Raw genomic sequence first — 27,824 nt, 5'->3', positions numbered from 1 at the left:
ACAGTTTTAAGATTCAAGGGGGTAAACAATCTGAAAATAATCTTGGTTTTAAGTTTTTAAAGCCATTTTAAGGTACCTCTCTGACCCACAAGTAATTCTCTTTGGACACATGATTCAAAGGATATGCTTTAAAATACAAGACTGTGAACAATTTAAGGTTGGACAGTAGTGAAGAAATTCAAGTTCTTATTTTCTAAGCAGTAATGTGAGGCAGAAGTAAAGTTCCCTTTTGTAAAACTGTTATCTCTACCTGACTAACTCTGAATGCTACTGTATCTTTTCTGAGGCTGACATTTTGTTAATCATTCATCAAGCTTGGGTCTCATACTCTGAAGCCTAGGATACATTGTCTTCTTGTCTTCCTTCAGGAAAGAATGGCATATACTTAGTTTGAGCAGTTTAATTTTTTAATATTTATGTAAATCACTAAGTTAGCCTTCTTAGATGAGTTTCTGTTTGTCTAACTCAGGAATTATTAATTTTGCTGGAGTTTACAGATTTCCTGAGCCTGTAATAATTTTTTTCTTCAAAAAAAAAATGTACATGTACATGCTACTTTACCAGAGAGTTCATGGCCACTGATCTCATTGTTGAGCTGCATTTTCAGTTCCAAAATTTGTGTAGTCTAAATAAGAGTTCCCCCATCTTATTATTTATAAATTTATGTATTTAGTATAAACCAGGGATTGATTGCTTAAATGCCTTCAGGAGTCGAGTCAATAAGGTAAATGAAGAGTTGTCCAGGTTTACGTGTGGTATCTCCATTGGGTGTCTTTTAAAAGAGCCAGTTGTTGGACAGTCACAGCTTAGCATATCCAGCAGGTTTTTGTCAGTGCAGGAATGAAGAATCATTGTTACCAGACAGACAGACCTACCTGCCCTCCCTCCTGCTTTATTTCTTTTAAGAAATAGAAAGTTAAATTTTTTTTTAGTGTTGGTAACTGTCACTTTGAAAAATATTAATTATGAAAATTTTTAATACATAATTCAACTTAATACCTTTTTTTTTGTTTTTTGAGACGGAATTTCACTCTTTTCACCCAGGCTGGAGTGCAATGGCGCGATCTCAGCTCACTGTAACCTCTGCCTCCCAGGTTCAAGTGATTCTCCTGTCTCAGGCTCCCAAGTAGCTGAGATTACAGGTGCCCACCACCACACCTGGCTAATTTTGTGTTTTTAGTACAAATGGGGTTTCATCATGTTGGCCAAGGCTGTCACGAACTCCTGACCTCAGGTAATCCGCCTGCCTCAGCCTCCCAAACTGGTGGGGTTACAGGTGTGAGCCACTATGCCTGGCCCCTGATTTACTTTTTAAAAACAGTGTGAAGGCTGGGCACTGTGGCTCATACTGTAGTCCCAACACTTTGGAAGGCTAAGATGGGATGATCGCTTGAATCCAGGAGTTCGAGACCAGCCTGGGCAACATGGCGAAACCCTGTCTCTACTAAAAATGCAGAAAATTAACTGGGTGTGGTGGCGCACACCCATAGTCCCAGCTACTTGGAAGACTGAGGTAGGAGGATCACTTGAGCTCAGGAGTGTGAGGCTGCAGTGAAGTGAACTATGATCATGCCATTGCACTCCAGCCTGGGTGACAGAGCAAGGTCCTGACTCTAAAAAAAAAAAAAAAAAAAAAAAAGTGAAAAACTTGTACACATATGCACCTAGTGACATTATTTCATAAGTAGCCAAAAAGTGGAGACAGTCCAAATATCTGTCAATCAGTGAATGGACAACCAAAATGTGATATATTTATACAGTGAATTTAGCTGTAAAAGGAAATGAACTACCGATACTTGCAACAATGTGGATAAACTTGTAGACATTTTGCTAAGTGAAAGAGGCCACATATTGCATGATTCCATTTATGTGAAATGTCCATAATAGGCAAATACATGAAGGCAGAAAGCAGATTATTGGTTGCCAGAGGATTGTAGGAAGAGGCTATTGGGAGTTAATCCTCTGAGGTACTGGGTTTCTTTTTGGGGCGATGAAGTGTTCTGGAATCAGATAGTGATGGTGGTTCTGCAGCATTGTGAATATACGAAAACACACCATTTTAGGGTACTGATTGTACCCTAAAATGATGAGTTTTATGTTACATGGATTTTATCTCAATTTTTAAAAGTAATATGTGAGCCAAATAGGAGATATACACCCAGAGTAGTCCTGTTCCCAGCCATCTGTGGGAAATATATCCCAAGATCCCCAGTGGATGCCTGAAACCACAGATAATACCAAACCTGATTATCATCAGTTGGAACACAGTTTTCTGTTGATGTCTTCTACCCACAAATTTAATGCCTTTTCCATTTTAACTAAGCATTTATCACATACTGCGGTCATAACTTTTGCAGTTTGAGGTACAACAGCAAAACAAATGTGAATTTATTTTTCCCTCTTCACATTATCACTGATAGAAGATTTGTTCTTACCATAGATCTTAGCAATTTCCACATACGATTTTTTTTTCCATATTAAGTCAAGAACTTTCACCTTTTTACTTAAAGGAAGCACTTTACAGCTTCACATTGGCATTTCCAGATTCTCAGCATCGCTACTCTTGCACTTTGGAGCATTTCTTAAGTAAAATAAGGGTAACTTGAAGACAAGCACTGCAATACTGCAACATTCAAGTAACCAAGAAGGCTACCAAGTGACTAATGAGCAGGTGGCATATACAGCTGGACAAAGGGATGATTCACATCCAGGGCTGGATAGTACTAGATGGTGCAAGATTTCATCACATTACTCAGAACCATGTACAGTTTAAAACATGGCTGGGTGCAATGGCTCATGCCTGTAATCCCAGCACTTTGGGAGGGTAAGGCGGGAGGATTGCTTGAGCCCAGGAGTTCAAGACTAGCCCGGGCAACATAGTGAGAAACCTTCTTTACGAAAAAAAAAAAAAAAATAGCCAGGAGTGGTGGTGCATGCCCGTGGTCCCAGCTACAAGGGAGGCTGAGATGGGAGGTAGAGGCTGCTACAGTGAGCTACGGTTGCACCACTGCACTCCAGCCTGGGTGACTGAGTGAATCCTCGTCTCTAAAAACAAACATGGAAAATAAAACTTATGAATTATTTATTTCTGGAATTTTCCATTTAATATTTTCAGACTGCAGTTGACTGCGGGTAACTGAAACCATGGGTATGGGGGTTGGCTGTGTTTGTGGTCACCAGTTTACAGTCCCTTGCTGTAGAACAGAAGGATAGGCTGTGAATCTAGACGAATGTTTTCCAATCACTACCTCTGACATTGGGAAGGTTATGCAGTTTTGCCTTCTGTAAAATGAGAAAGACATTACTTAGGTCATGGACTTGCTGGTTTAACAGTGATAAATCTGGCTGGGCGTGGTGGCTCATGCCTATAATCCCAGCACGTTGGGAGGCCAAGGTAGGAGGATTGCTTGAGCTTAGGACTTCCAGACCAGCCTGGGTAGCATAACAAGACCTCATCTCAGAAAAAAAACAAGAGAAAGAAAGAAAAAAAAGAAAAAATTTAATTAGCAGGGGACAGTAGTGTATGCCTATGGTCCCAGCTACTAAGGAAGCTGAAGGAGGAGGATTGCTTGAGCCTGGGAGGTCAAGGCTGCAGTCACCCGCCCTGGGTGACAGAGCAAGACCCTGTTACACACACAAAAATGATAAATCCCAAGAATCAGTGACTGACATAGGCATTCACATAATATCTTCAGAATTGAAAGGCAACCAGTTTGTACTGCCCTTACTTCCAGCCTATTCTATTTTTGTCAGTTTTAGGACAACCTACCTTATTAGCTGTTGGTTATTGATCACCTGCGGAGATGATGGTTGTCTCCTATGTAAACTGCCACCATGGCAGTAAAGAAGGGAGTGGGGGAAGGGTGATAATCCTTATATTTTGCAGTTTTCTCACTTTAATCAGATAGGTTAAATAACATATCCAACATCAGAGGTAGGTTGTAGTGGTTCTAGTGTACTTATTCTTTCTGCAACCTTATGATGTCTTTTAAATCCAAGATCCTTTCAGTAACGGAGTACTGAACTGTTTTTGTAGCTCTATCAAGGCTTGTCAAGCAGTGTGCTCATCACATGGTAAATCATGCAGCGTGGAACCTCATAAAATCTCCAAGAAACATCATTCACCCATACTGACTAGTTTCACATCTCTTTGGTAAGTGATAGTAGGAAACCTTTTTCCCCTGGTTTAAAAAGGATGGATGCAATAACATTTATAGGTAAGACTGAGGAGCATTTTAAAAACCACAGGCTGGGCACAGTGGCTCATGCCTGTAACCCTAGCACTTTGGGAGGCTGAAACGGTCGGATCACCTGAGGTCAGGAGTTTGAGACCAGCCTGGGCAGTGTGGTGAAACACGGGGCATCCACCAAGAGAAATAAATCAAAGTCCAAGTACTTGAATTCATAATCTGAGGAGAGAGGTGTATGTAAACAAAACACATTCAGTGTGACAATGTCAGAGAGTATATGGGGTTGCTTTGGCCCTGTAGAAGAGGTACTTGGCCTGTTTTGGAGAAAGATGGGAATGCTTCATAGTGTGCTTCATAGTGGATGTAAAGTTTGCTGATTCTTGAAGGGTGAGTAGGATTTCCCCTAGCAAGCACTATTGGAAGGCATAATCAATGTATAAAAGCACAGAGACCTGGAGAGGAGTGGGAAGCAAGTTCAGTCAGTTTAAACAAATGTTTTGAAAATGTTAATCTGTGCAGTTCAAAGACATTAGGATAGAACAGGTTGAAACAATACTGATTGAATTTATTGGTTATGGGACTATTTATGGTTTTCATTTTTTATGTCAGTTTTTGTTTTTTCTCCCTGAGAATCAGACTGGGATCTTGTATCAGTTTTGATAAATTATTTTTCTTCTGGGAATTTCAAGTTTGTGGGCACAAAGTTGTTCGTGATATTGTCTTATCTTTTTACCATCTGTAGGATCTGTAGTGATGTATCATTTCCATTCTTGATACTGGACATTTACCCTAATTCATCCCTCACTCCCTCATTTCCATTCTTGATATTGGACATTTACCCTAATATTCATTCTCTCTCTCTCTCTCTCTGTCTGTCTGTCTCTCTCTCTTTCTCTCATTCTTTCTTTCTTTCTTTCTTTTTTTGAGACAGAGTCTCACTGTCGCCAGGCTGGAGTGCAGTGGCATGATCTCAGCTCACTGCAACCTCTGCCTCCTGGGTTCAAGCGATTCTCCTGCCTCATCCTCCTGCTGGGACTACAGGCGTGTGGCACCACACCCAGCTAATTTTTTATATTTTTAGTAGAGATGGGGTTTCACCATATTGGCCAGACTGGTCTTGAGCTCCTGACCTCGTGATCCGCCTGCTTCAGCCTCCCAAAGTGCTGGGATTACAGGTGTGAGCCACCACACCTGGCCCTTCTTTTTTTTTTTCTTAAATCAAGCACACTTACATTTTTAATTTCTTCCCCCCCACCTGCAGAGGCAGGGTCTTTCTCTGTCGCCCTGGCTAGAGTGCAGTGACATGATCATAGCTCACTGCAGCCTCAGACTCCTGGGCTCAAGTGATCTTCCTGCCTTAGCCTCCTGAGTAGCTGGGACTCAGCTAATTTTTTCCATTGTTTTTATTATTAAAAACAATTTTTTTGAGATGGAGTCTCACTGTATTGCCCAGGCTGGTCTCAAACTCCTGGGCTCAAGCAGTCTTCCCGCTTCAGCCTTCCTAAGTATTGGGATTACAGTCATGAGCCACCATGCCTGGCCTAATTTTTAAATTATTTTTGTAGAGATTGGGGGTTGCACTCTGTTGCCCAGGCTGATCTCAAACTCCTGGACTCAGACAATCCTTTGCCTCGGCCTTTCAAAGTGTTGGGATTACAGGCATGAGCCACGGGCTCAGCACGAGCCTTTTTAAAGACTCGATTGGTATCGTGGATCCTCTTTGTTTCATATTTCTTTGATTGCTGCTTTTCCCGTTTTTTTCCTTCTAGTTTCTCTGGGCTTCTGTTTTCAAATTTATTGAGATATGTGTAAGTTCTTAATTTTTAGAACTTTTCTAAGTTCAAGTTTATGAATTTTTATTTTCGAATCAGGGCCTTGCTATGTCGCCCAGGCTGGAGTGCAGTGGCATAATCACAGCTCACTGCAGCCTCCACCTCCTAGGCTCAAGTGTTCCTCCCATCTCAGACTCCTGAATAGTGGGACTACAGGTGCATGCCACCACACCTGGCTTTTTTTCTTTTTTTCTTTTTAATAGTTTTATTTTTAAGTTAAAAAAATAGAGACAGGGTCTCACTATGTTGCCTAGGCTGGTCTCCAAACTCCTGAGCTCAAGCAATCCTCCCACCTTGGCCTCAGCCTCCCAAAGTGTTGGGATTACAGGCATTAGCCACTGTGCACAGCCTAATTTTTTTTTTTTTTGAGATGGAGTCTCGCTCTGTTGCCCAGGCTGGAGTGCAGTGGCACGATCTCGGCTCACTGCAAGCTCTGCCTCCCGGGTTCACGCCATTCTCTTGCCTCAGCCTCCTGAGTAGCTGGGATTACAGGCGCCCGCCACCGTGCCCGGCTAATTTTTGTATTTTTAGTAGAGACGGGGTTTCACCATGTTAGCCAGGGTGGTCTCGATCTTCTGACCTCGTGATCCACCCGCCTCAGCCTCCCAAAGTGCTGGGATTACAGGCGTGAGCCACCGTGCCCAGCCGATTTTTTTAATTTTTATTTTTATAGAGGCGAGGTCTCGCCATGTTGCCCAGGCTGGTCTCGAACTCCTAGATTCAAGTAATCCACTCACCTCAGCCTCCCAAAGTGCTGGGATTACAGGCATGAGCAACCACACCTGGCCTAAGTTTATAAATTTCTAAGTCCTGCTTTAATTGTATCCCATGTTTTGAAATATCGTATTTTTATGAACAAACTGTCTGTAGCCTATGTTTTTTTTTATTTAAAATTTATTGATTGATTGATTTTGAGGCAGAGTGTCTGTCAGCCAGGTTGGAGTGCAACACTGTGATCATAGCTCACTGAAGCCTCAAACTCCTAGGTTCACATGATCTCCTACTTCAGCCTTCTGAGTAGCTAGGACACAGGTGCATGCACCATACTTAGCTAACTTTTAAATTTTTCTGTAGAGATGGTAGTCTTGCTGTGTTGCCCAGGCTGGTCACGAACTCAGCCTCAAGCCATCTTTCCTCTTCAGTCTCCCAAAGTGCAGGGACCCCTGAGCTGTGCCCAGCTCTTAATTTCTAATTGATACATAATTGTACATATTTATGGGATGTATTGTGATGTTTCAGTGCATGTATACATCGTGTATATATACCCCATGTTTTAGATGTATCTCTTTTTTTTTTTTTTTTTTTTTTTTTTTTTGAGATGGAGTCTCTGTCACCCATGCTGGAGTGCTCACTGCAACCTCCACCTCCTAGGTTCAAGCGATTCTCCAGCCTCAGCCTCCTGAGTAGCTGGGATTATAGGCATCCGCCACCACACCCAGCTAATTTTTGTGTTTTGTTGTTGTTGTTGTTTTTAAGTAGAGATGAGGTTTCGCTGTGTTGGCCAGGCTGGTCTCAAACTCCTTACCTCAAGTGAGCCACCACACCTGGCCTAGATGTATCTCTTTTATTTATTTGTTTATTAATTTTTTTTTTTTTTTTGAGAAGGAGTCTCCCTCTGTCTCCCAGGCTGGAATGCAATGGCGTTATCTTGCTACAACCTTCGCCTCTCGAGAGTTTCAAGCGATTCCCCGGCCTCAGCCTCTAAGAGCAGCTGGGACTACAGGCACGCACCACCACACCCAGCTCATTTTTGTATTTTTAGTAGAGATGGGTTTCACTGTATTGGCCAGGGTGGTTTTGAGCTCCTGACCTCAGGTGATCTGCCCACCTCAGCCTCCCAAAGTGCTGGGATTACAGGCGTGAGCAGCTGCACCCGGCCTAGATGTATCTCTTTTAGACAGAATGTGATAGAATTTTTTTCCTTTTTAAAAATTTTTTTTTCAAATTAATACACAGTAAAATTGACTCCTTTTTGTGTATACTGTTCTATGAATTTTAATACATACATAGATTCAAGTAACTACCATCACAACTGGGACATAGAACAGTTATATCACCTTCTGCATGTTACCCTTGGTAACATACCTAGCCTCCCACCCCTAATCTCTAGCAACCACTGTTCTGTTCTGAGTTACTACAGTTTTTTTTTTTTTTTTTTTTTGAGATGGAGTCTTGCTCTGTCGCCCAGGCTGGAGTGCATTGGCGCGATCTCAGCTCACTGCAAGCTCAGCCTCCCGAGTAGTTGGGACTACAGGCGCCCACCACCGCTCCCGGCTAATTTTTTATATTTTTAGTAGAGACAGGGTTTCACCGTGTTAGCCAGGATGGTCTCGATCTCCTGACCTTGTGATCCATCCGCTTCGGCCTCCCAAAGTGCTGGGATTACAGGCGTGAGCCACCGTGCCCAACCTCACTACAGTTTTATCTTTTCGTGAGTGTCATATAAATGAAATCAAACATTATGTAATATTTTGAGACTGGCTTATTTCATTCAGCATACTGCCTCTGAGATTCATCAAAGTTATTGTGTGTGTAAATGGTTAGTTCCTTTTTATTACTGAGTAGTATTCCATTTATGGATAGACTATAGTTATTTTTATCCATTCACTCCTTGAAGGACATTTTGGTTTTCATTCTTTGGTGATTATGAATACAGTTGCTGTGAACATAACATTATAGGCTTTTGTGGACCTAAGTTTTCATTTTTCTAGGGTAAATAACTGTGAGTTGGATTGCTGGGTCATATGAAAAATGTACATTTAACTTATTTATAAAGAAGTTGCCAAACTGTTTTCTAGAATGGCTATACAGTACTATTTTGCGTTCACACTAGCAATGTATGAGTTTCAGTTTTTCCTCATCTTCTCTAGCATCTCATCCTCTTTAGCATTTCAAGTTAAATATTGGCAGTATTTAACTTGTAATGTTGAAAATTTTAGGTTTACAGAAGTTACAGATAGAATCTCCATATATGCTTCCCTCAGTATATCCTAATGTTCACATCTTGCCATAACCGTGATATGTCATCAACACTAAGAAACTGGGCCAGTCATGGTGGCTCGCACCTGTTATCCCAGTAACTCTGGAGGCCGTGGTGGGGAGGATTGCTTGAGGCCAGGCGTTTGAGACCAACCTGGTTCTCAGAAGTTAGGTGGGCATGGTGGCATGTGCCTGTAGTCCTAGCTACTTAGGAGGCTGGGGCAGGAGGATCGCTTGAGCCCAGGAGTTTGAGGCTGCTGTGAACTGGGAGAGCTAGGATCACACCATTGCACTCCAGCCTGGGTGACAAAGTGAGACCCCATCTCTAAAAATAAATAAATAAATAAAATAATTAAGAAATTAACATCGGTATAATACTATTAACTAAACTACAGGCTTTGTTTGGATTTTACCAGTTGTATCCTTTTTCTGTTCAAGGAGCCAGTCCAGGATACCACATTAATTTAGTCATCATGTCTCCTTAGTATCCTCCAGTCTGTGAAGCTTCTTAGTCTGTCTTTAATTTTCATTACTTGGAAACTTTTGAAGAAGACTGGTAATGTATTTTATAGAATGTCCTTCAATACAGGTTTGATGTTTTCTCAAGATTAAATTGTGGTTATGGATTTTTGAGAAGACTACCACAGAGGTGAAGTGCCCTTCTCATCACATTATATCAGGGGCATATGATGTCAAAGTGACTTAACACTAGTGATATTTCAGTAAAGTCTGCCAGGTTTTTCTACTATAGAGTTGCTATTTCTCCCTTTCCAAGCCCATTGGACTTAGGAATACCCTTGTAATGAATAAGCATGGAAAGGGAGAAATTTAGGCTCTCTTTCCATGCTTACTTATTTCCTTTCCTTAAAGGAGGAAAATTGAGCTCCACCTCCTAGATTCCTCACATGTGCAGTTCACAATAGGGTTCTCCTATGAGAATCTAATGCTGTTGCTGATGGGACAGGAGGCAGAGCTCGGGCAGTAATGCGAGTGACTCCCGCTGCTCACCTCCTGCTGTGTAGCCTGGTTCCTAACAGGCCATGAACTGGTACAGGCCCATGGCCCGGGGATTGGGGACCCCTGATATAAATGGAAGTATACAATATGTAGCCTTTTGTTTCTGGCTTCTTCACTTTTAAGATTCACCATGTTGGTCAGGTGTAGCAGCTCACACCTGTAATCCTAGCACTTTGGGAGACTGAAGCCAAAGGATTGCTTGAGGCTAGACGTTTGAGACCAGCCTGGGCAACAAAGCGAGACCCTGTCTCTACCAAAAAAAGAAAAACGATTCATCCATTTTGTTGCACAAATCAGTAATTTGTTCCTTTTTATTGCTAAGCATCACATGGCAAACCATTTGTTTATTCATGTAACTGTTGGACACCTTGGTTGTTTCTGTTTTTTCACAATTATGAATAAAGCTGCCTTAAATGTTTGTGTGTAAGTTTTTGTGTAGATACGGGTTTCCGTTTCTCTTGAGTAAATACCTAGGAGTGGGAATGCTGGTTGTATGCTTAAGTACATGTTTAACTCTATAAGAAACTGCCAAACTGTTTTCCAAAACCATTTTGCATTCCTACCAGGAATGAATTAGTTACTGTTACTCTGCATCCACACCAGCTTTTGGTATAGTCAGTTTTGTTTTCTGTTTTTTTTAATTTTAGCCATTTTAATAAATCGGTAGTGGTAGTGGTATGATTTAATTTCATTTTCCCTGCTGTCTGGCAGTGTTGTGTATCTTTTCATATACTTATCTGTGTATCTTCTTTTGTGGTGTGTATGTTCACGTCTTTTGCCCATTTTTAAATTGAGTTGTTTTCTTATTGAGTTTTTTATATGTTACAGATACAAGTTCTTTATTCAGATTTGTGATTTGCAAATACATTCTTCTTGTGTCTGGCTTATTTTCTTAATAGTGTCTTTCACAGAGCAGAAATATTTTAACGTTGATGAAGTTCAGTTTATCAGTTTTACAGCCCATGCTTTTAATGTCATGTCTTCAAACTCTGCCTAACCCCTGGTTGCAAGAAGGTTTGATAATTTTACATTTATATCTTTTTTTCCCCCAGAGGTAGAGTCTTGCCTTGTCACCCAGCCTGGGATTATACAGTCATGAGCCACCGCATCTGACCCAAGTTTTACATTGATACCTGTGATTCATTATGAATTATCTTTATATAAAGTGTGAGATTTAGATTGAAGTTTATGATTTTGCATATTGATCTCCAAGTCTTCCAAAACAAAAGATTATTATGCCTGTAATCCCAGCACTTGAGAGGCCAAGGCGGGTGGATCAGTTGAGCTCAGAAATTTGAGACCAGCCTAGGCAATATGGTGAAACCCCGTCTCTACTAAAAATACAAAAATTAGCAGGGCGTGGTGACACACTCCTGTGGTCCTAGCTACTTTGGAGGCTGAGGCAGGAGAATCACTTGAACCCAGGAGGCGGAGGTTGCAGTGAGTTGAGATCATGCCCCTGCACTCCAGCGTGGGCACCAGAGGCAGACCCTATCTCGAAAAAAATACATATATATATTTATATATATATGTATATATGTCCTTTCTCCATTGAACTGCCTTTGTACCTTTGTCAAAAATTAATTGGCCTTATTTGTATGAGTGTATTTCTGTACTCTTTATTCTGTTCCCTTGATCTATGTATTATCCTTTTGCCAATACACTGTTTTGACAACTATAGCTTTGTAATAAGTTTAAAATCAGATAGTATAATTCTTCCAGCTTTATTATATTTCAGAATTGTTTGGATTATTCTGGTTCATTTGGATTTCTTTAATCCAGTCTGATATGATAGTCTTTGTCTTTTACCTGGATAATTTATTCCACTTATATTTAATATAATTAATCATATTCCAATTCAACTTTTTTCCCCTATGCTTCTTATGTTCTAGATTTTTTTCTTCTCCCTTCTTAACATTCTTTTGGATTCTTTTTATGATTTTACTTTTCCTCTTTCTGTTTTGGAAATATATGCTATTTTTATTCTGTAATTAGTTGTCATACATGTTGTGACTTGCAGCTATAACTTAGCAAAACCTGATATTATAATTTTATCTTCTTTTCATATAATAAAAGACCTTTAGAAAGAATACTTTGAAATCTCCTCAATACACTGTGTTTTTATTGTTATGTATTCTATGTTTTAAAGCTCCTCAAGGTATTGTTATTCTTTTGTATAATCAGTGTTTGTTTGGAGCTGTCTGTAAATTTTCCTCTTTTTTGCTCTTTATTTTTTCTTTCAACTCAGACCTTCCAAAATGGGATTGTTTTTCTTTTTTCTTTAGAGACATTTGCTTGATAACAGAATTTTAATTGGGCGGCTATTTATTTTTTTCAGCACACTGCAGGTATTAAACTACTTGGCTTCATTGTTGGTTTTGAAAAATCAGCTGTTCTAATGTTGCTCTTTGAATATAATCTGCCTTTTTCTGTACTTGCTTGTCTTTAGTTTTTTGTTTTTGTTTGAGACAAGGTCTTGCTGTTTTGCCCAGGCTGGCCTCCAACTCCTGGGCACAAGCAATCTTCCTGTATCAGCCTCCCAAATAGCTGGGACTATAGGCCTGTGCCATTACACCCAACTCATCTTTGTTTTTTCCTGCTATTTTGTAATTATTTGTTTGGTTTTAGATTTCTTTTTATTGATCTTGTTTGGAAATTGTTTGCTTCTGGAATTTGATTGTGTCTAATTGCTTCTGGGATATTTTCAACTGTCTTCAGTTACTGCCTTTATCCCATTCTCTTTTCTGCTAGTACCAATTAAAAGTATATCAAACTGGCTGGGTACAGTGGCTTATGCCTATAATCACAGCACTTTGGGAGGCCAAGATGGGCGGGTCACTTGAGGTCAGAAGTTCAAGACCAGCCTGGCCAAAACATGGCAAAACCCCCTCACTACTAAAAATACAAAAATTAGCCGGGCATGGTGGCATGCACCTGTAGTCCCAGCTACTCTGGAGGCTGAGGCAGGAGAATCACTTGAACCTGGGAGGCAGAGGTTGCAATGAACTGAGATCGTGCCACTGCACTCTAACCTGGGTGGCAGAACAAGACTTTGTCGCAAAAAAAAAAAAAAAAAAAAAAAAAGTATATCAAACGATTTCACTATATTTTTCCTCTTGTTTTTTGAGATCTGCTAGGACATTGTATTTAAAAATAAATAATTGGCTGGGTGCGGTGGCTCACGCCTGTAATCGCAGCACTTTGGGAGGCCAAGGCAGGTGGATCACGAGGTCAGGAGATGGAGACCGTCCTGGCTAACACGGTGAAACCCCGTCTTTACTTAAAAAAAAAAAAAAAAAAAAAATTTAGCCGGGCGTGGTGGCGGACTCCTGTAGTCCCAGCTACTCGGGAGGCTGAGGCAGGAGAATGGCGTGAACCCAGGAAGCAGAGCTTGCAGTGAGCTGAGATCAGGCCACTGTACTCCAGCCTGGGTGACAGAGCGAGACTCTGTCTCAAAAAAATAAAAAATAATAAAAATAAAAATAGATATTTGTAGTAATCATTTGAGGCCCACAGTAAGGTACTTTCCTCCATGGAGAGCTTGCTTATATCAGGTATGCATGGGCACTAATCCAGAGACCACCTTAAAACAAGCTTAAGATATGATATTCCCTCCAGTAGGGCTTTAATTCCTCCCTGGATCTTCCACTCCCTAGTCACTCTCACCATTAGGAAGTATGCCTCTGAAGTCCCACCTTATGAAGAGGGCCTCCTATTAGACTTTTTGTCTTGTGAGAGCCCTGGGCTTTGGTTTATGTGAGAACAAAATTCTAATTTTCAGGATCAACAAAGGCTTTCCAGGCTTCCTTGCTTGCTTATGTCTCTGGGTTTGCATTTTCTATTCCCTTTTGGCTATAATTACTTCTCTGTCTTATTTAAAGATGAGTGGGCCAGGCGTGGTGACACATGCCTGTAGCCTCAGTTACTTGGGAGGCTGAGGTGGGAGGATTACTTGAGCCCAGGAATTTGAAGTGGCAGTGAGCTACGATTGTGCCACTGCACTCCAGCTTGGGCAACAAGGAACTGATTAGTGTTGGAAGTAGAGAAAAGAAAATAAAGAGAAAGAATTCCAAAGCTTGTGAATTAATGATATTGTTTGTTTTAAGCACAAAATGGTAACAGTCAAGTAAACTAATAGTCTCCAAATCAGATATAAAAAGGTTGCTGACCTGATGTGCAAAAAAAGCACATCAGGTGCTTTTTTACACCTGATGCCACGTTGCATGTGGCATCCAATGATGTGTTTCTTATAGAAGATAACAAAATGTGCCAGCCTTTGGTCATTTTAGGGTGCAAAATTATAGGTCTTTAAAATTCTTAACTTGCTTTAAAGTGTTACGCTTTGCAATTTCTTGTTTTAATGTTTTCCATCTGAATAATTCCTGTGCGTACTTTAAGTGCAGTTTTTTTTTTCTCTTACAGTTTTTCCCCATTTTAGGTACTCCATAAATATTTGTTGAATGAATGATGGGTTGGTGATAGTTTAAATACCCTTCAACGTCTGTACACCACCATGACTTAATTGTTTCAAGCACTGATCACTTGAGATTGTAATGGTCTGTTTTCTTTGTCTGAGGGCAGAGATACTTTCACCAGGACCAAGAGAAAGAATGCCTTTCTGGCAGTCAGGCACACATTTCCTGGTATATAGTAAACGTTCAGTAAATGCTTGCTGTATGAGCATTCTGCTCTTGATTTGAAAGGAAGAAAGAAATTAAGGTTAAGTATGGACATTTGAAATAAGTAATTCAGGTAACATTAGCTACTTGTGCTTTTTTGTATTAAGTTGGCCTTCTAATCAGTGCCCCTTTTGTAAAGGGAAATGGGCAAGTTTGAATTTTTCTCTTTGCTTCTGTAGCAAGGTAGAAAAGTATACATATTTAAGGTCTCGCTGAGTTCCACAAGTCTTGTTTGTCTCTTACCAGTTTATGTTGCCTGATTGCTTGGAAAAAGAGTTCATTCTCTGCAGCAGTGCATAAAAGGTGTCTTCCTGTATAGCTGCTTTTCCTCTAAACAAGCAGTCCTAAACCATGCAGTCAGTGCAATCTAAGCACATTCCTCATTCTTTGCTATAGAAATCTTTGTCCTGTCTGGATGATGATGAGATCTTGTTCATTTGCTATGGTTCATTTAGGGATGAGAAGGAGATTTTTTTTTTCCTTTTAAGATGGAGACTAATAAACATTAGGGTTAAAAAGAACTAATTATATTACAGTTCAAAAATTGACTTAAAGTTCTAGAATGATCTTTTCCATTTCTGATACTAGGAAATTCATCAATAAAAATACATTAGCAGAAATGACTAAGCAAACTTGTTTGTATAGTTTTCTGGTATTGGACTGTTACTAAGCCTCTAGTTTTCTTTTTAGTTGCCAAATTGAAAAATAACAACTGAACATAAGAGATTAGAAGGAGGGACTAGCTAAGGGCAAGAGGAGTTTTTATTGAAATTAATTCTGCTGTACTCAGTGTATATCAGTAAACTTATGATTTTGGCAATGGACAATTTTTCCTTATGGTTTAATGGCATTTTCTTTTTATTTACTTATACTTTATTAAAGAATAGGTCATGCAGACCAATGCAGTTGGCTTTGATGTGATCTGACTTCAGTCGGGAAAAATTCATTGACATGATACTTTTTTCGTAGCTGATTAATTGGCTTCCGTTAGGCTAAACGTTGAGCATACAAGACCTAGCCATGTCTTCAAAGTCATTCTGACGGTGTTAAGGTAGATGTAGTGGTCTGAAATGGTTAGCCACTAAAGTTACACCTCCTTTTATGCAATTACATGGGAACAGTAAGCACTAAGACAATTTAAAATGGAACTTAATAAGAAAGGCAGTGCATTTTCTGTTAGATTGCCTTAAGATATACTAGTATTATGAACAGTGGAGAGGAGAATTGATCTTCCAAATATCTAGGACTCAGGCACTTTTTCCATCTTCCAAATAAGCTGCTATAAAAATTGCTAAAATCAAGTTTCTTCAGTATTCTCTTAATTTGAATTATCGAGGGGAAAAAGACAAATCCTAGTTGTAGTCCTGTGATTTAATAGAAGCTGTAGTATTGGGAAAGAGAGAGGGAAGGGAACAATTACTCAAGAACCTTTGACTTGGTTTTCCAGTTCTCCTAGTTGCGTACCAGATGACCTGAAGTATTTAGGAACACCCTATACTTTGGATGCAACTTCATTTTCATTTCATTTTTAAAAAATAAACCAAGATTAATTTGATCACCAAATAGTGTTTACTGAACGTGCTACAAAATGCAAAGCCTTAGGCTAGGTACTGTAAATTAAAAAGGTAAATTAAACATGGTTCTTAACTTTGTAGAACTTAGGGTCCAATTGAGAAATTAAGATTTGAAGACTGGTGTGTGTGTGTGTGAATGTGCAGTAGAAAGTGATTGTGTTCTGTAGGAGTGAGAAGACTTGAACCTTGGAGGCCAACTCACTGTCTTTGAATCCCAGCTGTAACTGTATTGGATATTCTTGGTCAAGCTACTGAACTTAGGCTGTTCTTATTTGTAGATTAGAGAAACTAATGCTTGCCTCGTAGAGTTGTTGGAAGAATTAGATACTTAAAGCTGAGAAACTCTTAGTTCCAGACTTGTAATATCTAACTGCCTATTCAGAATCTTCGTTTGAATGATTCAAAGCCATTTTAACCTTAAGTCCAAAACCTATCTTGTGCACTCTTATCTCCATGAATGGCACCAACAGTCTGTCAAGAAATCCAAGCAAGAAATCCAAGAGTCACCTCCCACTTCATACAGCATTTTCCAGTTCACTCAGAGCTATTGATTTTACACCATAAATTTTGTTCCTCATGTTAGTCCACTGATCTCCACATGCCACCACCTTAGGTCATCATTTCTCTCACATGTGCTACTGTTAACAGCCTTCTCCCTAAGTCCTGTCCCACACTCAGCCAGAGTAAAAATTTTAAAAACAATATGTATGGGTCACTTTTCTGCTTAAAACTTTTCAATGAATTTCTATTACCCTTAGTCCATAGGTAAAATCTTTAATGGCATACTTGTCTCACCCCTGTTCTGCCTTGCTCACTTATATTCCTAAGGCCTAGGATAGTACTTTTTCATAGTAGATGGTTATATATTTAAGGGATGGACAAAATAAGGAATGTAGGGAAGAATCAAACCAAAAATTGAGAAATGTAGTCTGTGTGTTTTCTTCCTGTTAGCCTACATGTGATATACATATGCATTTGCAGAGGTATAAGTGAAATACTATTTCTAAATAAGATAATGTTTATCTTGGTTGGGCATGGTGGCTCACACCTGTAATCTCAGCACTTCGGGAGGCTGAGGCTGGTGGATCACTTGAGTCCAGGAGTTTGAGACCAGCCTGGGCATCATGACAAAACCTTGTCTCTACAAAAAATACAAATATTAGCTGGGCCTGATGGCGTATAGCTATAGTCCCAACTACTCAGGAGGCTGAGGTGGGAGGATTGCTCAAGCCCAGGAGGTGAGGTGGAGGTTTCAGTGAGCCGAGCGAGATTGCACCACTGCACTCCAGCCTGGGTGACAGCGCAAGACCCTGTCTCCTGTCTCAAAAAAATAATAATGATAATATTTGGTCTTTGACCTCCCTTTTCTGTCTTTTCACATCCCCTCTTGTTTTTGTTTTTTGTTTGTTTGTTTTTGAGACAGGGTCTTGCTCTGTCACCCAGGTTGGAGTGCAGTGGTGAGATCATGGCTCACTGCAACCTTGACCTCCCAGGCTCAAGTGATCCTTCCACCTCAGCCTACCAAGTACCTGGGACCACAGTTGTACTCCACTACACCCAGCTCATTTTTATGTTATATGTAGAGAGGAGGTCTCGCTGTGTTGCCCAGGGTGGTCTCAAACTCCTGGGCTCAAGTGATCCTGCCAGAGTGCTGGGATTATAGGTATGAGCCACCACACTGGGCTTCACATCCCCTTTTTATCACCATCCCTTAACCCCCAATCCCTTAGTACCCTTTTATCTATCTGAGGTTACAGAGTCACAGTTGAAGAATCCTCTCTTTTATTTTCCCATATAATTAATGAAGGCCAGCCATTTGAAATTCATGTGAATACCTTTCTTACATAAGCAGATTATTTGGTATGCGTGACAGTAAGGTGAAGCACCTCTTTGGGGGTACTGCAAAAACAGTTAACGCTTGTTGTCTTCCCAGTGGAGAATCAGATCTGCTAGTTCATAAATTAGGTCCCAGTTGATGAGCCCCAAAGCTTCAAGGGTCATTCAGACAAGTACTGGAGAATCTCAAGAGTTTCATTAGTAATTAGTCTTTTCCCACTCCTCACAGAGGATGCCAGGGCCTTGAAACGGCAGAAGAAGACTGGGTGATGAGAATGTACATGACTAGTAATAGGAGTTGGCTATTCTCCATATGTCAGATGGTTTCCAGGGAGAAATGAGGACTCATTTTGTAATGTCATGTATACTTGGGAGTTAGCCCTCAGTGGCCGGGAGTTAACCACGGCTACTATAATTTTTGTATTTTAAAGAATGAAGGTTCCAGCCTGTAAAGATAGGTTTCTGCTTATTAGCTTTCACTAAGGAGCTAGGGGATAGTAATTACTTAATACAAATTTACATGCATTTCATGTTTCCAAGCCCTTTCTGGAAGATCATCTCACTTCATCTTCCCTTCAGTCTGCAAGCACAGTTAGACAGGGTTTATAAGTGATGAACCAAAGCTGGGAAAAGCCCAGCAGAGAGATCACTTTTAAGCATAGGAAAAGGGCTTTGAGATCCACAGATGAAGGCTGTCTTACACATATAAAATGTTAACCAGAAGAGTAAAGTGGCTGTAAAGGTTATGTAGAGAAAGATGCTGTTTCCTGTCAGAGGAGAGGCTGCGAATTTAAAAGTTTAGTATTTTAAAAGGAATAAATTTCTGGGGACAGTATTTCTGTTGGGTTCATGCTGTTGTTTATACTATTTTGGCCATATTCATGCCCACACCTTTATCTACTGTTTTCCTAGTGTCTTTCATTGCTGTCAGTGCAGGCATAGTAGTCACAGAAAGTCACCAATCCTACAACATAGATGACCTTATTTCTTTGGGAAGAAGAAAAATTATAAGAAAACATCTGGTTTTTGCATGTTTGATGTGTGTGTGTGTGTGTGTGCGTTTACAGTTTTAACTGATATTAAGTGAAGATAGATTAATGTCACCCAGGTTTTACAAAATCAAAGAAATAGAAATAATTTTAAAGACTTTTGGTACTTGAATTACTTTGTTGTTTTCTGGTCATTTAGTACATTTATGGAACCTCAGAAGGTTTGAGTTGAACAGAGGCAAGTTACAGGAGTTTTTTGGGTGGGAGAATTCATAAGTCAGCATGTGAATCTTTTGATCTCATATATTTGGAGTGGAGTATCATTAATTGTGTTTGTCACGGTTAAGGAATAGAGAATTAATCTCCATCCCAGTCTTGCTATTCTTCTGAAAGCCTTTAGCTGCCGACACCATGGGCATAAGGAGGTATCTCTTCTGGCTTCTCTTTGGGTGTCGTAGCTAAGTTACAGCTTACCTTGGAAAGATGAGCAGCTTGTAAGCAACAAAAAAATAGTATAGTTAACAAATGCATCGTCAACAAACAAAACAACCCAATCAAAAAATGGACAACAGCTTTGAATAGACATTCTCCAGAACAGATATACAAATGGCCAATAAGCATGTAAAAAGATGCTCAACATCATTAATCATTAGGGAAATGCAAATTAAAATCACAGTCAATGAGATACAACTTCATACTCATTAGGAGGGCTGTTACTGAAAAAAAAAAAAAAAGAAGAAAACCAGAAAATAGGCCAGGCACAGCCTATTTTGAGAGCACTTTGGGAGGTCGAGGTGGGAGGATCCCTTGAGGCCAGGAGCTCAAGACCAGCCTGGGCATAAGCAAGACCCCTGTCTCTATAAAAACAAGCAAAAAACAGAAAATAACAAGTGTTAGTAAGGATGTAGAGAAGTTGTAGCCTTTGCACTGTTCCTGGGAGTGTAAAATGATACAGTTGCTGTATAGAAGTGAGCCACCGTGCCCAGCTTGTTGAAACAATATGCTGGTTCTTCAAAAAATTAACATAGAATTACTACATGGTTCAGCAATTCCGCTTCTGGATATATACATAAAAGATTTGAAAGCGAGGTCTCAAACAGATATTTGTACACCTATGTTCATAGCAGCATTATTTACAATAGCCAAGCTGTGGAAGCAACTCAAGTGTCCATCAGCAGATAAATGGATAAGCAAAATGTGGTGTGTGTGTGTGTGTGTATATATATACACAGTGCAATATCATTCTGCCTTTAAAAGGATTGGAATTCTAACACATGCTACAACATGGATCAGCCTTGAAGACATTATGCTAAATTAAATAAACAAAACAAAGGACAAATATTGTCTGATTCCACTTATATGAGGTTCCTAGAATAGCCAGCTCAGGCAGAAAATAGAATAGTGGTTGCAAAGAGTTAGGGGAGGGAAAATTAGTGTTTAGTGGATACATAGTTTTCATTTGGGATGGTAAAAATTTGTAGAAGTGGATGATCTGGTGATTACTGCACAAGAATGTGAATATACTTAATGCAACTGAACTTTAGGTTTAAATGTGGATAAAATGGCAGTTTTTATTTTTTTTAGATGAGGTCTCTCTCCTGTCACCCAGGCTGGAGTGCAGTGGTGCAATCACAGCTCACTGTAGCCTCGACTTCCTGGTCTCTGGTGATTCTCCTACCTCAGCCTCCCAAGGAGCTGGGACTGCAGGCACACACCAGCACACCTGGCTAATTTTTTGTATTTTCAGTAGAGATGGGGTTTTACCATGTTGCCCAGACTGGTTGCGAACTCCTGGGTTCAAGTGATCCACCTTCTTAAGCCTCCCAAAGTGAGCCACTGTGCCTGGCCATAAAGTTTATGTTATGTATATTTTACCACAATTTAAAAAAGTGTTTCAACAAGCTGGGTATGGTGGATCGCTCCAATAATCACAGTACTTTGGGAGGCTGTGGTGGGAGCATCACTTGAACCCAGGAGTTTGAGACCAGCCTGGGCAACATAGGGAGACTCCATCTTTACAAAAAAAAAAAAATTATTCAATTAGCCAGGTGTGGTAGCCCATGCCTGTGGTCCCAACTACTTGGGAGGCAGAGGTGGGAGGATTGATTGAGCCTGAGAGGTCAAGGCTGCAGTGAGCTGTGATCAGACCACTGTACTCTAGCCTGGCCTGCAGAGGGAGACCTTGTTTCAAATAAGAAGATTTCAACAAAAAGTAAATAAAAATAGTACAAAGGGCATCTCTATTCCCTTTACGCACGTTTACCTATTGTAATATTTTACCCAGCTTGTTTTATCATTTGTGAGTGTGCAGTCATGTGTGCTGTATATATACACATGTAAACGTGTGGGCACATGTTTTTCCTGAATCATTTTAGGGTAGATTATATGCATCATGGCTGTTTACTTCTAATTACTTCAGGAAAATTTCTTAACAATAGACATATTCTTGGGCTGGGCGAGGTGGCTCACGCCTGTAATCCTAGCACTTTGGGAGGCCGAGGAGGGCGGATCACCTGAGGTCGGGAGTTTGAGACCAGCCTGACCAACATGGAGAAACCCCATCTCTACTAAAAATACAAAATTAGCCAGGCATGGTGGCGCATGCCTGTAATCCCAGCTACTCGGGAGGCTGAGGCAGGAGAATCACATGAACCTAGGAGGCGGCAGAGGTTGTGGTGAGCCGAGATCATGCCATTGCACTCCAGCCTGAGCAACAAGAGCGAAACTCCATCTCAAAAAAAAAAAAAAAAGAATAGGTATATTCTCTTAACTATTGTGATTATGTACCAACTTCACAAATTTACATTGATACAATAATTTAATACCCTCTGAATTCCAGTTCTGTCGATACTGTTTTTTATAGCATCCCCACCTCCACCTCCTGCATATGGGATACAGTCTAGAGTATTGCATTTATGCAATGTCTCTTCAGCCTCCATTTGTCTTTTATGCTATGGACATGTTTTAGAAGTATAGCACCCCTTCCCCCTTTTTAAATAGACACTTCCTCTTTTTCTGAATGTTTCCTGGTAATTGAATTGAAGTTATGGCTGGGTGCGGTGGCTCACATCTGTGATCTCAGCACTTTGGGAGGCTGAGGTGGGAGGATTGCTTGAGCCTGGGAGTTCAAGACCAGCCTGGGCAACATGGTGAAACACCGTCTCTACTGAAAATACAGAAAATTAGCTGAGGGTGGTGGTGCGTGCCTGTAGTCTCAGCTACCTGGGAGGCTGAGATGAAAGAATCACCGGAGTCCAGGAAGTTGAGGCTTCAGTGAGCCATGATCACACCACTGCATTCCAGTCTGGGCAGTGGAATAACCCTGTCTTAAAATACATACACACATACAAATTGAAGTTATGCTGTCTCAGCCAGGAGACTGCATACGTGTTGTATCCTTCTCACGTTATCACAATCTGGAGACTCAATACAATTTCATCTAAATGCATAATGAGGGGAATCAGCACATGCTGTAGGAGATAGGGAAGACATCATTGGAAAGGAACCTGATTTGATAGCATATTTCTAACATCTTACTTATTTTCCCCCGGTGTCAAATTTTGCGTTAGCTCAGCTAATCTGTATTACTGTTTTATACCAGTTTTTAAGCTCCTGTATTAAATATAAAGAGAATATTACTGATTTCTGTTTTTAAATTTAATGAAACCAAGTGTGTCTTTCAAATGGTGATCAAGGGTCTACTGATTATTACCTTAAGGTTCCCCCAAAAGATTTGGATTGGCATAAGATGACATGGAGCTTTGATGTATGAGAACAAGCCTTTATTCTCTTCCTGGTTTCATCAAATATGAGTCAGAATGGCAAGTTGTACTCTTAGCTTTGCCGCCATTCTAGAACCTTTTAGCACCCCTACTTAAGTTACAGAAAGCTGCTGAAAGGAAAGTATTTTTCTTGCCAATACCTTTTGTAGAGTATATAACTAGTGGTAATGCTGATGTATCTATCCTCAATGCCATTTTTCTCTTCCAGGCTATCTTACAAAAATCATTCAAATTTTGCCTGCAGAGGTAACAGGATACTTGGCAAAATATGATTAAAGCAAATATCAGTTTACTGTATTTCTTGGGATTTTTCTTCTCATGTTATAGGAAGCACTGGTTAACACAGTTGAGCTATATTTATTGGCTGTAGGTAGGAGAGCCAGAGGTATATTTCAGGCCATTATAATTTGTAAGATTATTTCCTTCCCATATACCTTCTGTAAATGATTCCTTGGACTTTGTGCATTTTGTTTCTGCAGTTTGAAGAAAACAGGTCTGAAACAAGGTCTTACCCCCAGCTGCTTCTGAACACAGTGACTGCCAGATCTCCAAACATCAAGTCCAGCTTTGTCCGCCAACCTGTCTGACATGTCGGGACCCGTGCCAAGCAGGGCCAGAGTTTACACAGATGTTAATACACACAGACCTCGAGAATACTGGGATTACGAGTCACATGTGGTGGAATGGGGGTAATTGTTTTTGTTGACTTCATTATACTCACTCAAAGGGCTGAATCTTGTGGATCTGTTGAGTAGTTTTTGTCAGAAAACCTCCATGACTCTGTATGTGTATACCTCAGGATCAAAGCCCAATTTGTGTTTTCTTCTTTTGAGCTGAAAATTTGGTTTTGCAGTGAAGAAGCAGAGTTGCTTTGGCAAGTGAACAATTTTAATGGGCTTACCATTTAAAAATCATTTTAGTTTCTTATCCTTTTCTATGATGTATATGCAGTCATGCACCACACAACAACGTTTGAATTAATGACAGACCACATGTAGGACAGTGGTTCCATAAGATTATAAGAGAGCTGAAAAATGTCTGTGGCCTAGTGATGTCATCGTAACATCAACAGTGCATTCATTACCTTTTCTATGTTTAGATACACAAATACCATTGTGTTACAATTGCCTCAAGTATTTATTACGGTACACATTTGTATCCTAGGAGCCGTAGGCTATACCCTAGGTATGTAATATGCCATACCATGTAGGTTTGTGTAAACACTCTGATGTTTAACACATTTCTCAGAATGTCATTAAATAACGCATGACGGTATTCTGTATGGGCACCTGGCAACAAAAAGTTACCTATCAGCTTGCTTGTCAAGCCAAGGGCATTGCAGATCAGTGAGAATTGATACTTGAGAGACTTTGAAAACACCAAAGTCTTACATAAAGTATTTTTGAGGTAGAGAATGTTGTTTCGTGTTAATACAGGAGGACGAAGCAGTTCTCCAAAGAGGTAACTTCTTTCTGATGAGAAACAATTAAATTCTTAAACATTTGCCCTTATCCTGAGACTAGGCATGTCTTAGCATGGAATTCAGCCCCAATTCTATCTTGAACAGTTGTAGTCTGCCTGAACAGCTGTGTTTGCCCTCCTAATTCTCTGTGCAGACTCATTTGGATGTTTGCATTTCCTGTCCCAATGTGGTAGACATTTAATTGGTCAGATCATACTTTTGTGATAAAAGCATTTTGACATTCAAGTGCAAAAGAAAGCAATTTGAAAACTAAAGCTACAGCTCCTGTATGCTGTATTTTATATCTGACTGCATGTGATTTCCGTAACCTGTAAGTGGTTAGTGGATGGCTTCCCTAAATTGTCATAGGGCGTATTTTTAATCTTGAGTATGCCATGAATTTGTGTATGTGTGTGTGTGGAAATGAGTCTTGCTCTGTTGCCCTGGCTGCAGTGCAGTGGTGTGATCTCGGCTCACTGCAGCCTCCGCCTCCTGGGTTCACGCAATTCTCCCACCTCAGCCTCTCGAGTAGCTGGGATTACAGGCACCTTCCACCCTACCCAGCTAATTTGAGTATGCCATGATTCTTAACAGTAAATACATTGCTTCTGAATACAGAGGCACTGTATGCTGTAAAGACACCATTAAATGCCAGTGTGGTTTAGTACCAATAAACGTTGTTACTACTGATAATCTAACAATTCTCCTCTTATGTCACAGGCTTTGGACTCTAGGTAACACTGTGTTTGCTATAGGAATTTCAGCCGCTATCTTCAAATTGAGTGCTTTGCACTTGGTTCTGCTTAAATGGCACTAAAGAGCCCTTTTGGGCTTTTGGCATGGTTGTGTTTGCTTGCTGGCATTTGTTTTGTGTGCCCTCCCATAGGAAGAGAACTCAACCAGAAGTAGGAGCATTCTTCCCCTACACCTGCCATGGTTATTATGTTGTCCATTGTTTTTAGTACCTTTTGTCTTGAGGAAAATGAATGGTTGAGATGGTTGGTTTGCTTCATGTTGGCTACTTAGTAGGTCCAGCAGGACTCTATCCAGTAGGATAGAATGTAGGCCTTAATGGAACTGTGTTTGTCATTCTTCAGAGCAAAGCGCTCTACACTGGAAGCAGGCAGGGGCAGGAGGAAAATGTTGGCATTTCCCTTATTCTACCTCTGTTTATTACCTCTGATGTTGCTTATTGGTCACAGAATATGGGTATATGTAGAGGAGGGGATCGCTGATTATAGTTTACAATCTATAGTGTGCTTCGTACTACACATGGACTATCCCCAGAGCTTGCCCTGGAGGGCAAATAGATTAAGCCTATACATTTGAAAGCCATTTACCTTCAAAGAGGCCTGTTAAAAATCAGCTGCTGCCAAAGTGTGGCTAGATTGAAACAGTCTTGCAAAATGTTTTTAGTTCCTGCTAAGTGCCAACACTGGACCAAGCACTAAGGGACAAGAATATATAAAAATTATTCTCCGGCCGGGCGCGGTGGCTCATGCCTGTAATCCCAGCACTTTGGGAGGCCAAGGCGGGCGGATCACAAGGTCAGGAGATCAAGACCATCCTGGCTAACACGGTGAAACCCCGTCTTTACTAAAAATACAAAAAAATTAGCCAGGCGTGGTGGCGGGCGCCTGTAGTCCCAGCTACTAGGGGAGGCTGAGGCAGGAGAATGGCGTGAACCTGGGAGGCGGGGCTTGCAGCGAGCCGAGATCATGCCACTGCACTCCAGCCTGGGCGACAGAGCAAGACTCCGTCTCAAAAAAAAAAAAAAAAAAAATTATTCTCTTGGGGAAAGCTGTCTCTTGTTGGAGACAAACGTATTTAGAACAAACCTTAATACAAGCCAGCTCCATGTCATGTGCCAATAAAGATGTAAACAGTTTGGGATTAGAAAGAATAGTTGAAAGGTATAAGTTTTTCTAATTCTAGGATTTGAAACACACGTATTTTAATTGACCTAATTTAAAAAAAAAAAAAAATACAATGGGCCAGGCGCGGTGGCTCATGCCTGTAATCCCAGCACTTTGGGAGGCCGAGGCGGACGGATCACGAGGTCAGGAGATCGAGACCATCCTGGTTAACACGGTGAGACCCCCCCCTCCCCCCCCCCCCCGCCGTCTTTACTAAAAATTCAAAAAATTAGCCGGGCATGGTGGCAGGCGCCTGTGGTCCCAGCTGCTCGGGAGGCTGAGGCAGGAGAATGGTGTGAACCCGGGAGGTGGAGCTGGCAGTGAGCAGAGATCGCGCCACTGCACTCTAGCCTGGGCGACAGAGTGAGACTCCATCTCAAAAACAAACAAAAAAAAAACCAATTTGGGAATTTTTTGAAATACTTCTTATTTCTATTACACCTGCTGGTAATAGATTCCTGTAAGTTGAATTGATGCTGATAATTTGACCGTTTATAAGTCATTTTGTTTGTGTCCACAGAAATCAAGATGACTACCAGCTGGTTCGAAAATTAGGCCGAGGTAAATACAGTGAAGTATTTGAAGCCATCAACATCACAAATAATGAAAAAGTTGTTGTTAAAATTCTCAAGGTGAGTACAAGAGATAATTTCAGAGGTATTTGGAATATAGATTTTTAAAAATAGTTTTGAAGACTTTTTTAAAACAGCATTTAAAAGGTTTTTGGTGCCAAAGCAAATAAATAAAATTTTATTGTATCCTATGAACTCAATAGAACAAGTTCTGCTTATTTGACAGATCAGGAAACTGAAGCAAGAGAAGTGATTTGAGTTGACTCATATAGCTAGGTTGTGGCAGAGTAAGGGAGCAAAGGTACAGTCTCTTCTCTCCCAGTTATTGCCTAATACTTATTTCCTTTACTTTTCATTATATAATGAGGCTTTTGTTTTCAATAAATAAATCATTGCCTCTACTTTGTAAAGATGAGGAGTCACAGGACTCGAGGGGGACAGACAGATGATATTAGTGCAGCTAGTCTGGTGTAATTGCCCTTGCTTAGATGATGTGAGTGATAGGGACTGAAACAAACTGGGAAACACATGCCTCTTCAAAAGGAGTTAGCTGCTTCTCAGCTAAAGCTGATGATTGCCCTGCAGTAATGCAAGTCCATTGTTGCTTGATACTCTGTTTTGCAAATAAAAGCCAGAAATTTATATTTGTGTATGAATTTTCCTGACTTTTAAGTGTTGGCTCAAGATTTTAAAAAAACAATGCACAGGCCAGATTTGGCCTCTGGGAGACCAATGTACAACTTTTAATTTAGTTATAACTATGCTGTGCACTGTCATATATTGGGAACTTAGCATATAGTTCCTTACCACAGGAACTTTTTCATATTTGACACTGAAAAGTAGAAGTTTCCAAACTTTCTCAATTTATAACACTTATACTGTCTTTAATTTTTCACGGTACTCCTAAGTCAAGAAATACCTCATAGTTCTCTGTATTAAGTAGCAAGGTCCAAATAGCTAAGTAAGTTTTGTTTTTTTTATTGTTTTTGTTTTTGT

At 40.3% G+C, this 27,824-nt stretch overlaps 1 protein-coding gene across 2 annotated transcripts in view; it reads left to right on the top strand.

Moving 5' to 3' along the window:
• The window catches only part of CSNK2A1 (casein kinase 2 alpha 1), a 62,572-nt gene that overhangs the window by 11,734 nt on the left and 23,014 nt on the right, over positions 1-27,824 (top strand). The window contains exons 2-4 of one of the 2 annotated variants that reach the window (XM_008974711.5): positions 4,037-4,153; positions 23,358-23,567; positions 26,777-26,888. In XM_008974711.5, the coding sequence (XP_008972959.1) occupies positions 23,467-23,567; positions 26,777-26,888 (213 nt within the window). In that variant the 5' untranslated portion in view covers positions 4,037-4,153; positions 23,358-23,466. The remainder of the gene's footprint in view (positions 1-4,036; positions 4,154-23,357; positions 23,568-26,776; positions 26,889-27,824) is intronic. The other variant, XM_008974710.4, reaches the window with a different exon arrangement.

The sequence above is a fragment of the Pan paniscus genome, chromosome 21 (genome assembly GCF_029289425.2).
Source record: "Pan paniscus chromosome 21, NHGRI_mPanPan1-v2.0_pri, whole genome shotgun sequence".
In the NCBI taxonomy this organism is placed as follows: Eukaryota; Metazoa; Chordata; class Mammalia; order Primates; family Hominidae; genus Pan; species Pan paniscus.
The sequence above is the reverse complement of the archived record's forward strand: the minus strand, read 5'-3'. Positions and strand labels throughout refer to the sequence as shown.